The sequence below is a fragment of the Polyodon spathula genome, chromosome 2 (genome assembly GCF_017654505.1).
Source record: "Polyodon spathula isolate WHYD16114869_AA chromosome 2, ASM1765450v1, whole genome shotgun sequence".
Lineage (NCBI taxonomy): Eukaryota > Metazoa > Chordata > Actinopteri > Acipenseriformes > Polyodontidae > Polyodon > Polyodon spathula.
The window spans coordinates 23,316,919-23,331,596 of NC_054535.1; the positions used below are offsets into that span (position 1 = coordinate 23,316,919).

The window sequence follows — 14,678 nt, forward strand, 5'->3', positions numbered from 1 at the left end:
CAATTATATCAACTACAAGTGCGCGTCAAAATATTTATGCATGTTTGAGTTGATTTTGTTTTACTAAGGTCTAAAATAGCAACAGAACGAAACGTGCCATATTAAAATACCAACATTTCTTAAAATATAAAACCACCCCACAAAATCAGATTTTTTATTTTATTTTTCGTTAGCCTTGATTACAAAAAACGCAGTCGATTTTATTATATAATAGGTGATTTTAAATTTTTTTTTTTTTAAGACCGTGCTGTTTAGACTTGGCCGCTGCGTCATATTCCGCAGCACTGAACGTACGCTCTTTATTTTGGACTGGCCACAAAAGGAATAATATAGTACTCGCTCGTACAGCTGGCGAGGCTCACCTGAGGCTGCATCGATACGACGCCAACACGATGACAAAACCCCACGTCAGACAGGAAGGTGCCTGGTTTTTAGGAGGGCTGCTTCTTTGCATGAAACTTAGATCCTCCCATTTTAAACTGCCAATCACTTAGTAAAGTTTTTTTTTTTTTTTAAATGTGTAACTGATTTAATAAAAAATAAATGGGTGATCTTTATTATGAAAGTTTAGGACTGACAGGAGCTTTAAAAAAAACAAACAAAAAAAATAAAATATGATGGTGACCTGCCAAACAAGAAGCTAATTCTGATGCGTTAAAAAGCCTTTTTAAATGTTTAAACATTTTTTGGAGTGTTTTCATTTTAGATATGTTTAAGATAAATGAAAACTGTTCTCAAAAGCCAGTTAATTGTTTTTTATTAAAATCTAAAATTACAATTGACCTCCCTACTTTTACACAATGCTGCGGCTACCCCCTGCTAAGCCTATTGAACAAGAGCAGCCTCTTAACTTGCCTGTAGTTAGCACAGCTGCTTGAGCTCCATGCATGTGTTTAGGGGGACTTGTGTTAAAGTTTTTATACTTTTGTAATATTTCTCATACCTTGTGATACTAAACAACCTGTGTCCTTAGGGTAGTTGGCTTCACATGTCTTTTTTGGTAGCGTTTAAAAATAAATAAATAAAAAATGCATTCCTTTAATGGAAGTTAATACACCATGTGTAGTGTGTTCTAAGATATGTAAGCTTGTACATCTCTTCCTCTCCCTCTTTACATAAAATGTTGATGTATAGCAACACTATTTCCTTGTCTTTTATACGTCAAAGCCACCAACATATTCAGTATTTGTTTCCCTACAACATAGAGACATACTAACAGTAGACAAGAGAATGTGCTGTCAACGCCTGCAGTTACATGCTGATGCATGCTTGGCTTAGTGATCACCTGTGTGCTAGGAAACCTTGCCATACTGATGGAAATGCACTGGATAAAAGTTATAAAACTGATGATATTATTATTATTATTATTATTATTAGTAGTAGTAGTAGTAGTAGTAGTAGTAGTAGTAGTAGTAGTAGTAGTAGTAGTATTTATGTTGTTCATTGTTTTTTCATGCAGATTGCCTTCTCTCAGCACAGTAACTTCATGGACCTGGTGCAGTTCTTTGTGACGTTTTTCAGGTGAGTAGACAGATCAAGGGACATTAAGCACTTGTGCTTTAAGTGTGCCTTTTTGGATAATTCCTGGGCATGTCAAAGTATTGCATTTTCAAAAGTTTAACCTTGATATTTGTTCGAAGTTGACTTTTATCATTCGATTATTAATTGCTTTATAGACGGTTACCATTAATACTGGTAGACATTAGCTATTGACAATAGTGTCTTTTTCAGTGTCATACTTATGATGTTTGTCTGTCAGATGTAGTTTTTAGCCTATGGATGGATGTAAATGTTAAGTATATTTTATAACACAGTTTGTTTCATTTTATCTGGGAAGAAGAATGGCTCACTGGTTCCTCTCAACCTTTGCTGTGGCAGCAGCATTACAGGGCAAATAATGACCTTGTATTCATTAACGATATATTGTGGTACTGACTGTACTAAACAGAGTAGATCTTATTGACTGCCTGTTATTTCAACCAGATAAGGTACTTGCTGGCTGGAAGTGAGAGGTAGCGTGATTAAAAAGAGATCTGGCATCTCTGCTTTCCTGGGCGACTTGGTCACGTGAAAGGCCTTGACTGCGTTGCTTGTAGAGGTTATAGATAAGGTGAATAAGCTGCTTGATTGATCATCACATCGCTTTGTATAAAAGGATGATAGCGCTTCTGAAGGAGGGCGTCATAATGGAAATGAGACTAGGCACTGAGACTATTTTAGTTTTTTCAAAAGAGCTTCAATTAACTGCTCACAATTAAGATATATTTTTTATATGAAATAAAATCAACCAGTCCTGCATTTTCTCTGCGGTAGTCCAATCATAAGTGAGTGGAGGCGGAACATACAGTTGACGGTCTTGAGTAGGGTTAACCAATGGGCGAGTCAAATTTACCCCTTGTTATACATGTGTCCAATCATGGGTGAGCAGAGGCGGGACATACACTGCGGGAGGTAGTCTCTGTTTCAGTTGAAGGTCTTGTAAGTTTAACTAATGGGCAAGTCAGAGATCTGCCCTGGTTTTGCAGCTGTCCAATCATTAGCGAGCCGAGGCAGGACATAAATATGCTAGGGTAAGCGGTGTAAGAATAGCTGAATTTCATGCAATATTGTTAACCCTTTGCGGTCCTGTGTCGGACCAGATCCAACATTACAATTTTACCTTTCCAGGCCGATGTCTCTAGTTTTTTCTCTACGCAGACAAAACCTTTCAATGGCCGAGTGAGACCGATAGGAGCCTAAAGAAGCTGAAAAAAAAACTAAAAGGGCATATCTCATAGCCCCATGCACTACAGAGATAACACGGACATAAACAAAGGACATAGCTGCTTCTGCATCCAGAGCTCAAAGAATATTACAGACATTGCAGAGCTTTTTGAGATGTTATAATATTATTGAGGAGTTTGGTGATAAAACGAGTGATCAGGAGAGGATTTGTCAGTATGCACGTCTATAAAGAGGTATGTGAAAAATACAGTGAACAAGGGGTGGGGCTTGGCTGGAGATACTGTACAGAGTGTCCTTTTGCAATTCAGTGCGTTTTAAACCTGTTTTTAGACCGTTATTGAGAATTTACATTGAGAACTTCAAAGTAATATTTTGAATTGCTTTTTACAAATTAAAAAAAAATCATCAGACAACGGAGACATCATAGTCGATTTGGTTACGAATCAATTTTGAAGAAAAATTGGAGATTGTTAAAGGGAGTTATTGTACCCCACAAATACCAAACTGACACAGGAAGGTACTCGCCACTTCCAACATTCAAATTAGCAAAAGTATCCGTGGCTTACCGATAGCTATGAATTAAAAAAAAAAAAATTATACTGCTGGAACTGTCTTTTGTTCCTTATAGAAAAGGTGATATGGAACAGAACTGGCTGCCTCAATCTAGGAGGTCTGTCGAAGTCAACATAAAGACATGAGTGTTCCCAAAGTCACTTGCGAACCACTGTAACACTCAACTTCTGGACAAACCCAGACTGATGTTCAACTTGATGATTAGAAGTGCTGGGATACCATGCATTACAGGAAGCAAGTAAGAAAAAATCATGAGGTTCTTAAACGCTTGATTGATTCTGTTGTTTACCTTGGCAAGCAAGAACTGGCATTCAAAGGGCACGATGAAGGCACCAATTCCTCAAGTAGAGTCATTACTTTTTCTGATTTCTGACTACGACAGCCTGTTAAGCAATTACTTGTCAATAGCCGCAGTATTCTCGGGTACCTGTAACAAGATTCACAACAAATAAAAGCAGTAGTACAGAAAGCTTTATTGATGGATTAAGACAATGGAAACGCATCTCAGCTGTCTTGTGTATTTGACTGACAGTATTTGACTGACAGTGGCCCGAAAGAACAGTTGTTCTGTGAAAACTTGTTACATAAAAAAAAACATTTTGTATTACCGTGCAGGACAGACGCTATAAGATTGTTACCTTTATTTAATAATGTACACGGTTTAATCTACCAGTTGTTAATCTACCGATTTTAATCAACTAATGCGCATTATATATACAGGTAGTGAACAAAAAAATGGAAACACCTAGGTAAATGAGGGACACCAAGTATATTGAAAGCAAGATCTTCCACACAGGTGTACTCATGCATTAATATATGTAAGTATAAAAATGCTGGACAGGCCTGGTTGCCTAGAATTGTGGCTAGCATGGCTGCAAGAGGAGACCTCTGTGACTTTGAAAGAGGGGTGATTGTTGGGGCGCGTTTGGCAGGAGCTTCAGTGACCAAGACAGCTCAACTCGCTGATGTTTCACGAGCAACGGTGTCTGAGGTGATGTCGGCACGGAACTCCGAGGGAAAGACATCATCAGCAAAGGGCAACAGTGGGCGGAAGCACATACTCCAGGATCGTGATATCCGTGCATTAATTCAAAGTGCAAGGCAAAACAGGCGAGCAACTACAGATCAATTGACTGCAAATTTCAACCTGTGGTGCGAGCAGCCGTTTTCATCAAAAACGGCCCACAGAGAACTCCACAGAGCGGGATACCATAGTGGTCCAACGCTTTAAGTGACTTTACATTGGTGTTTCCATTTTTTTGTCCACTATATATATATATATATATATATATATATATATATATATATATATATATATATATATATATATATATATATATATATATATAAAAAAAATCTTTTTTTTTACCACGCATCTCGGACTGACCCTGTTGCACTCTCCACGGTTCGTTTGCCCCTTTAAATGCAGACATAGACACAGATTTGAAGTTTTAAAGTGCTGGCGCACAATATTTTAACAATACAAAATAATAATAAATGAAAACAAACACCTAGCTCTTTTTGAGCACTAACTAAACATAACCAGGAACCTAAACTATTAAACAAGACAGCTAAGCTGTTTACCTGTTAAAACAAAACAAACAAAAATACACAGTTTCTTCACAATTAACAAAAAGTTTTACACTACCTTCCTCTTAACTACAGCTGTACACATACCCACTCACGCACAGTTGGGCCTATTCACACTGCAGCCTCTAGCGACTGCTTCCTTTCTTTCTATACCCTGCACCTCAATCTAATTTACAATGGTAGCCATGTGCAGATGATAATTAACTAATGAAACAATAAACAAACAATTAAACAAATACGTTTCTGGCAGGGAGGATTTTAACCAATTAACGGAATCGTGACTATATATATATAGATATATATATATGCTATATATATCTATATATAGACTGCGACGGGTGCCCACCATTTCAGATGCGCTATTTACGAACAAAATTATTGTTTTTATTTACTTTTTGTGCTTTTGTTTATAGATACAGAATGTCTTCTGGAACTAAACACAAGCCTGAACCTTCTCTAATAAGCTGGACAGCTATTTACCGGCACAAACAAAACATAACAAACCCAGTTTACCCCACAAAACAAAAAGGTTCCACAGTAATTTTGTTCTAAATTACAGCTGTACACACACTCACAGTGGTGGTACTTCACACACAGCAGTCCTCTACAAACTGACCCCATGCTTTATGAACCCTGCACCTGGCACTAATTACCAGGTGTGGGTAATACTTAACAAGACAATTAACAATAAACGTGCATGCGCACGTACTTTTGGCATGGAGGATTTCAACTCCCTCCCTGCCTGTTTACAAGATTATATATATATATATATATACCCCACCCTGACCCCTCTGCCTGCACAGTATAGACCAGGGCTTTTCAACCCCAGTCCTGGGGACCCCATGTGTCTGCTGGTTTTCATTCCAACTGAGCTCAATTACTTAACTAGACCCTTAACTGAACTGAAGTTCAAGTTACTTATAAAATGTTTTAGCTAACTTGAAATATGCAACTGTTCAAGAGCTGAAAACAAGTAAAAAGGTCAAATTAAGCAAATTATCAGTTCAATTAAGGGTTTAGTTAAGTAATTGAGAGCTCGGTTGGAATGAAAACCAGCAGACACAGGGGGTCCCCAGGACAGAGTTTGAGAAGCCCTGGTATAGACCAGCAATATCTAAGGTAAAGTTTTTGCTCGGTGCCTGATATAAATTAATGGGAATTAACACTGGTATGTATGCAAGTTGACAAGATTAAACGAGACAATCCTGGTTCTCAGCAGTTGAATGGTGAACTGGCTGAAATCCTAATGTGTTACCTATTCATGTTGTTTTAAATGAAAGTTGTCGTTTTCCGTGAAGCTTCCACTTGGATGATGCCAACACCCTTAAACAAAGGTGCCACTATATACAATTACCCAGGAAAAAATACAGTGCAAACCCCCAATTCAGTGATAAACAAATATTAACAATAGTTATATTAAAACAGTGTAATAGTATGTTAGCAGTGAATAAACAGTACTGATAATAAAGCAAAACACACAATTATGGCGTTTCACAACTATAAAATCTTTCATTTATTTTTACTATTTCAAAAAAAAAGTCACCAAATTAAACAGGAAGTTATTACTTACTAAAATCACTTTATATTTTATACCAAATCAAATACTAGACCAGATTTAGAATCTTAATACTTTGATTCAGTGCAGAAAAAACCCAAGCAAGTAGCTTTAGAAAAAAAAAAAAAAATTGGAATCCAGAGTTTCCTTAAGAGCACCATCGCTGCCTTCATTGTAAATGTGTTAAATATATACTGGCAGAACACATTTGCGTTTTAGACAACAATAACGAAGTAAGCTTTTTTTTTTTTTCTTGGTCCGCATGCGACCCAGTTATGTGAACCCCTGTCCATAAGGCTTTGTCTGACCTGCCTGGCATCTGCAACCTCCAACACTGGGGCTTCACATTCAGCATCTGCTTCCCTCAAACCCTGTAATCTTTCCTCTGTAAGTTCAACATCCATTATGGAGAGCTGTTGTGTAAAACACAAGAAGCCAGGATGATATTTCTAACCTTCTGAGGAGTGGACTGCAGTCAATCAATTAATCAAGCAATCTTTATTTTATATAGCACCTTTTATAGTGGATCACCATCACAAAGTAATTTACAAGATGCAGTAACAACAAGAAAATCCAGAATACTTTAAATACAGGCAAATGCATAATACATGCTATACAGTAAAAAAAAATGCATAATACATTAAATACAGTGGAAAGTGCATAGTACATGATAGTAGCATAATACATGAAATAGTAGCAGCAACACAAAAGCGAATAACAGATATCAGGCTTAAATAGCATGGAAAGCAAGAGAGAACAGGTGGGTCTTGAGAGTTGATTTAAAGCGAGCAACTGTGGGAGCATCACGCACCAAAGCTGGGAGAGAGTTCCAAAGTCTGAGCCATTAAGCTAAACAAGCATTTTCCAAGTGTGGTGCACTTTTGTATTCCAGAGTTGCATTCCAGAGTCGGAGGACCTTAGCTTGTGGGCAGGGACATAACCGGTTGAGGAGGTACTCGGTACCTGTTTAATGAAGGGCGTTGTAGGTGAGCAGGAGAGTTTTGAAAATAATCCTGAACTTTACAGGTAGCGAGTGCAGCTGAGCAAGACTGGGAGTGACGTGATCACGTTTTTTTTACATCTGGTAAGGATCTTGGCAGCTCAGATTTGTTTTACATGAGAGTAGCATTCTACAAGTAAAAAGAACATAACATGTCAATTAAAAATACTAAATTGAGATGCACAATAATGTGGTCATACTTATCTGCTGATATTCACCATTAAAGTTCCATGTTTTTTCCCTTGTGTTTTGTTCTCTCATTTCAGGGAATTCATGATTCCTTAGCCTTTTTATAAACAGATTTTGTTATTGACCATACAGAGGCCCTTTTACCTATGCTCAGTTGGGTTGTAGATACAGTAATGGATACCAGAAAACAAAAGAATGCATTTAACCATTTATTTTACTAATGGCAGCCAGAGTCCCACCAGTGAAACTCCCTGAATACCCCCCCCCCCCCCCCCCCCCCAAGATAACCTTTTGGCTTACTTTCCTATGAAAGGAAATTGTGTGGCATTACATTTGAGATTTGATGAAAAGATCTTGCTTTTAAGCTTAAAACATAGTCGCTACAAAGGAAAACAGTCCAAGTAAATCAACTGATGCAAAATCAGAGTTTTGAAACCATTGCATACTCCACATATATGCTCCAGTTCAAAATCATAAACTCACGTAATTTGCTTAATATTGCAGAAAGAAATGTATCTTGAAAGGCCAAGAGTTTAGCATAATAGTACATGTTACAAAATAAGTAATTTTCATTATTTGCAGATTTTAAAAGGGTTGTTCACAAAGCGTTTAAAAGAAATAGCGAAAACATTTCGCACAGAACACATCACGCCATAAACCCTTTAACAACCATAAAATGCCAGTTTGTCTGAATGAAATCATCAATATAGTTAATGCACAAATGTACAGTAATACTGTATGTATAATAACCCTACTAACGTAGAAGACTGGTATTGTAGCTGCTGTTTCATAAACACATGCAACATACCCCAGCAGCACAAAGAAACTTTTTTTTTTTTTTTTTTTTGTAATAATTGATCTGTTCACCCACTATGACAAAATCCACAGAAAACTTCTTAAAAATGTATTGAAAACAATGCAGTTCCGTCCTCAACCTCTTTTCTTCTGGCAATGTTGATTGTGCCGATTCCCAAAATCTCACCCAAAAGACGGAGCACAAGGAGGTTAAGTGACTTGCTCAGGGTCACACAGCAAGTGAGTGAGCCGGCTGGGACCCCCCTGGTACAAAGCCTTTTTCTTTAACTACTGGACCACACAGCCTCCTACAATTATTAATGCTCCGGAGAGTTGTTCGTACATTTTGTGTGCAAAACGTGTTTTATTTTTTATTTAAGTTTGAGCTTGTACATGAGTTTGGTAGTAAAATATGGCACTTTTGCTTAGTTTTTTTTTTTTTTTTTTTAAACGTTGTATAACTTTAGATCAATATACATTTAAAGCAAACAAATGCTAAACCCTTATTTTTTCTCCTGCATTTAAGTTTTAGGCTTACTTAAATAACAATCTATTGAAGATTGACCCACCAAATAATTTCTTATTGATTGGTAAGAAGTATGCAGAGTGCCCATTTCTCTCCTTGTCTATACCATAATTTTTGCGAACTTGAAGACCTCAGGTACTCTTGCCTTCCACACTGCTGCCAAGTTGTTGTCATGTGTTCCTCTCACTCATAAAGAGGCAGAGCTTGTGCGCATCAGAAGAAGACCAGCGACTCGGGTCAAGTCTTTTCTTACAACTCTGTCATTAACATGCGACCTGTGTTTGGAATCTGAAATTGTTAAACAGCTGATATTTTGTAATGTTGGTTTGCATCTCAACGAGCCCCCAGTGATTTAATTTTATTTTTATGCTGTGCCTTTCTGCTTTACTGAAACCGCTGGCCAGGCGAGTGGCACAGAGTTCAATCTTTCCTGAAAAGCCACTGTTTGTGGACTCCAGTACAATGTCCACTCACATTTAACAAAGAGCAGGAGCATGTAGAAACACAAGTTGGGGGAAGAATCAGTTAAAGGTATTCTGTTTGTTTTTCATAGAGGTCACATTGCTGCTTGCTCATCCAGTAATGGAATGATCGTGTTGTGTGCAGTGCGAGTCATGCAGTCGACTCGACAGGTGAAACATCCTGGCTGTCAGGTTCCACAGGGAGTGTTGCATTGGCTCTGGCCACGTGTGTTAGGGAGGCAGAATCTCACCTCGCTAGAGCAGTCCCTTTTATATAGTAAGACAGGCTCTGGAGTTCAAGTGGATACCCGCAGGGCATATTGCGTGTTTACAAATGCTGTATTTCCACTACTTCGGCGGTAGTGACCTTGTGATATAAAGTAACACAGGGATAGCGTATACCAAAAGAGTAATGTCCCTCACTAAAACGTTAATGCTTGAATTCCAAACATACATGGATAGAAATGGATGGTCTTTTGATGTACTCAGCTTGAATATTAGATTAGCAATTTTGTGCACCTGGCATGGACCCACAATTATTACTTATTGTGTGTGTGTGTGTGTGTGTGGTTTTTCAAATACAGTAGTGAGGTAAAAAATGCTAGCAACACTGCTTAACAGCTTTATATGTGCAATTGTTGTACATAAACATTTTATAAATATTCTTCTGGGAGGCTGGAATTGGCAAGCTAAACCAGAATAAATGTATTTGCCATAATCCTGGAAAAATTACCTACCCTGTCAATCAATAGTGTATCAAGTTAGAGAAATTAGACAAATATTAGAAATGAAATGATCTGGAACAAAACCACTTGTCCTACTTAAATCTCTTAGCAACAGTCAGTTCTTTGCAACTAACTTTTTGCAGAGTTTCATGGTTTCTTTGCTTTTCATATGCCGTGGCCTACTTTAACATGCCTTTGGGGGTCAGGAGAGTTCTGAAAGTGTAATTGGATGTATTGACTTCTACAGTGCAGAGACCAGGAATCAGAAAATGACACTCCCCTTTTAATATGCAGGTGGTGTGTGAAGTTTAAAGTAAAATCATTACCGCTGTAGCTGTACACCATGTTCCCTGGTAAAGCGTCCAGCGGTGAACTTGTCCCGGCGGTGAAGTAGAATAGAACATAATCCCTTTTATCCAAATGGCTTAATTGTCAGAGTTGTATGAAGGGGAGTTAATGCCCACCAGAGTAAGAGTAAAAGAAAACTGAGTGCTTTAAGTGCACAGAAAGAGGGGGGGGTGGTTGTGTCATAAATCAGCAGGAAGAGGTGGGGTTTATTGCAATTACAGTATGTATCAATGCAGATTTAGGATATAAGACACCTAAGGACATGGTAGGAGAAAAAAAAAAAAAGTAACCAAACAACAAAGAGAAAAGTTTGCTATGAAAATGTGTGTCAAACTGCAGTTTCCCCTAATGGAGAAGCCACACACAATCCCTCCTTGTCTTCTGATTCGATATAGGTCTAGAGGCAAGAAGTGTTGGTAAGATGAAGTGAGATCTTGGGTTTTGAGAATGATATTGGAGATAATGATTGCATACCATGTAGAACCAGGAGAGCAGAGAGGAGTTTATGGAGATTGGAAATGATTTAGTTCCTGTGCATGTGAAAACACTGAGTGATGAGTGTATCAGGTTCCCTTTTCAGTACGAAATGTAACCATTACTTATAGGATATAATCTCCTATAGCCCAAATTACTTAAGCACTTGTATCAAAGCTGCTCCTTTAAGAGACCTGTATGCGTCAGATATCGTCTCTTGCCAGGAGATAAATACGAGTGATGCAGTAAGGCCCAGCGTCATTTTCTCTTTCAGGTCTTTACCTGCACGCCACTTGTCCTGGTACCAGCCCGGTACCAGTGACTCACTCTGCCGGTACCAGAACCTGTAACCTTGTCGTTACCAATGACCTGGTTGGATGAGATCCTCCCAATAGTACTCAAAGAAATGAAAGAAGTTATTTACAAACTGCTAACCAAGATCATGCAACAGTCTCTTGACACAGGGGTTGTACCGACAAACTGGAAAATTGCAAACGTAATACTGATCCACAAAAAGGGAAACAAAACTGAACCAGGTAACTACAGACCAATAAGCCTGACTTCTATTATATGTAAACTTATGGAAACTATAATAAGATCCAAAATGGAAAATTACCTATATGGTAACAGTATACTAGGAGACAGTCAACATGGTTTTAAGAAAGGGAGATCATGTCTAACTAACCTGCTTGATTTTTTTGAGGATTGTGGCAAAGTGGTGAATACGTGCAGATGAATGCAGTGCAGAGTGCATAAATGACACAGACGATGATATACAGGTGCAAGGGTGTTTATTAAATGAATTAATTGTCCAGAGCCTTATAGCAAACCTGCAAATAATAATAATGTTGGAAGTGGTACAGCGGCGTGTATCACTTCTAATTTATAATCCCACAGGTTTGACCCGTAACCCAAAGGCCAGTTCTTTCACCCACACAAAACAGACACAATTCCGACAGTGCGTGATTTTGGTGCTCGTGGTGCAAAGGAGACGGTTCCTGTAGTGGAAAGGTGAGTGGTGATATCCGGGTTTTACGCTGGCCTGCGGCTGCAGCTCCGGATCGTGCTCAGTAGTCTTAGTGAAAACAACACAAGACAAACAGTGTTAATACACAAACAAGCAGGACGCTCACGGTTTCGTTATACAAACGGGCTCCTTCTGGGTTATTTAGCATAACCATCTGCAAAGGAACAGATCACAAAGCCACGCCCCCCTATTTATACCCTCGCCCATGACCCCTAGGTTAACGAGTGCATCCGCTCCTCCAATCCTCAGATGCCACGCCGTTTACCGTCCGGGTCAGTGAGCTTGGGTGCTGTAGCTCCATCCCTTTCCTAAATGGCCGACTTCCACCTACCCTTCGGAATAAATTGTCTTGCCATTTGTTTAAGGTTACTCTGTTCCTTCTTTCTAGTGCCCTCACCGGACGGGAAGGAGATCTAACACCAAGCGTCATTCGATCTCTGTCACAGGATGCAGCATCGATAATGGATAATTGCAAAGCATATGACATGGTTTATTTAGATTTCCAGAAAGCTTTTGACAAAGTCCTGCATAAAAGATTAATTCTCAAACTGAACGCAGTAGGGATTCAAGGAAACACATGTACATGGATTAGGGAGTAACCAGTGGAGTACCACAGGGATCAGTATTAGGTCCTCTGCTATTCCTAATCTACATTAATGATTTAGGTTCTGGTATAGTAAGCAAACTTGTTAAATTCGCAGACGACACAAAAATAGGAGGAGTAGCAGCAGCAAAGGTCATTCAAAATGATCTAGACAAGATGCAGAACTGGGCAGACACATGGCAAATGACACTGAATAGAGAAAAGTGTAAGGTACTGCATGCAGGAAATAAAAATGTGCATTATAAATATCATATGGGAGATACTGAAATTGAAGAAGGACTCTATGAAAAAGACCTAGGAGTTTTTGTTGACTCAGAAATGTCTTCATCTATACAATGTGCGGAAGCTATAAAAAAGGCCAACAAGATGCTTGGATACATTGTGAAAAGTGTTGAATTTAAATCAAGGGAAGCAATGTTAAAACTGTACAATGCATTAGTAAGACCTCATCTTGAGTATTGTGTTCAGTTCTGGTCACCTCACTACAAAAAGGAAATTGCTGCTCTAGAAAGAGTGTAAAGAAGAGCGACCAGAATTATTCTGGGTTTAAAAGGCATGTCATATGCAGACAGGCTAAAAGAATTAAATCTATTCAGTCTTGAACAAAGAAGACTACGTGGCGACCTAATTCAAGCATTCCAAATTCTAAAAGGTATTGACAATGTCGGCCCAAGGGACTTTTTCTACCTGAAAAAATAAACAAGGACCAGGGGTCACAAATGGAGATTAGACAAAGGGACATTCAGAATAGAAAATAGGAGGCACTTTTTTGAGGGTCTGGAATCAAGTCCCCAGTAATGTTGTTGAAGCTGACACCTTGGGATCCTTCTAGAAGCTGCTTGATGAGATTCTGGGATCAATAAGTTAGTAACATCCAAAGGAGCAAGATGGGCCGAACGGCGTCCTCTTGTTTGTAAACTTTCTTATTTTCTTAGGTTGGTACAAGTCATCTGGTTCACTCCAAAATCGGTACCAGTGACCCAGTTCGGTCTGGTTTGACACCAAGTCTTTTACAAGTGCTCCACAACTACCGTGGATAAAAAGCTTGCAGTGTCATCGTACATAGTGGTGCAGAAAATTGCTAAAGCAAAAAAATCACATACAATTGCTGAGGCGTTGATAATTCTATGTGCCATTGAAACTGTAAAGGAAATGTTTGGAGAGCAGAAGGCCCAGGAACTGGCAAAAATACCAATGTCAAATGACACTGTCAAATGACGGATCGCTTTTATGTCAGAAAATATAGTATTGCAGTGCATTAATTGGCTGCGTGATAATGATTTTGTTATTTATTGCATTTATATAGCACTTTTGATACAAAAGTATTTCAAAGCACTTTACAGTACATAGCAGAAAAAAAGAACAAACCATAAGACATTTGTATTGTATGTCAGACATATAACTGCCAGAGTCAGTTTATTTGACATTGTCAGTCAAGGTAACGAGAATGTCTGTAGGCAAGTAATTCTAAGAATTTTTTTATGCATAAAAAAAACATGCATAAAAAAAAAAAAAAAAAAAAAATGTAGACTGAGTCAGGGCGACCACAACTGGTACTGCAGTTCGGACACCGAGCATGTGCACATGACGCATGACTTGGGTCTCGCTCTGTCGTAAATGCCGTATCGATATTGTAAAGTCGAAGCAGAGTAATAATGCAAAAGAGTGAGTGCCATGTGTCGTATGTCAAGGATTGTGTGTGTATGTGTTTATATATATATATATATATATATATATATATATATATATATATATATATATATATATATATATATATATATATATATATATATATATATATATATATATATATATATATATATTATATATATATATATATATACCGGAATATATATAAGTAGTACAGTATTTCGTGTATAGATTAGTTAAATGCCACATTTTTCAATTTGCCAGTTTTTAGTATAGGAAAACTACAGTGGTGTGTAATTCAATGTTAACATAACATTATTCAGCAGGTTTCATTTGAAAAGTTAATAGGGTGTCTATAGGATGATGCACAACTTTTGACCATGGCTAATGTGAAATCGTTACCAGCTGAAGGTGTTGTTTGGCGGATTTGCTTCCGG

At 38.1% G+C, this 14,678-nt stretch overlaps 1 protein-coding gene across 3 annotated transcripts in view; it reads left to right on the forward strand.

Moving 5' to 3' along the window:
• LOC121294319 (attractin-like) overlaps nucleotides 1-14,678 on the forward strand; it is a 136,652-nt gene that overhangs the window by 85,915 nt on the left and 36,059 nt on the right. For all 3 annotated transcript variants that reach the window (XM_041217917.1, XM_041217927.1, XM_041217935.1), the window contains one exon: nucleotides 1,460-1,521. In XM_041217917.1, the coding sequence (XP_041073851.1) occupies nucleotides 1,460-1,521 (62 nt within the window). The remainder of the gene's footprint in view (nucleotides 1-1,459; nucleotides 1,522-14,678) is intronic.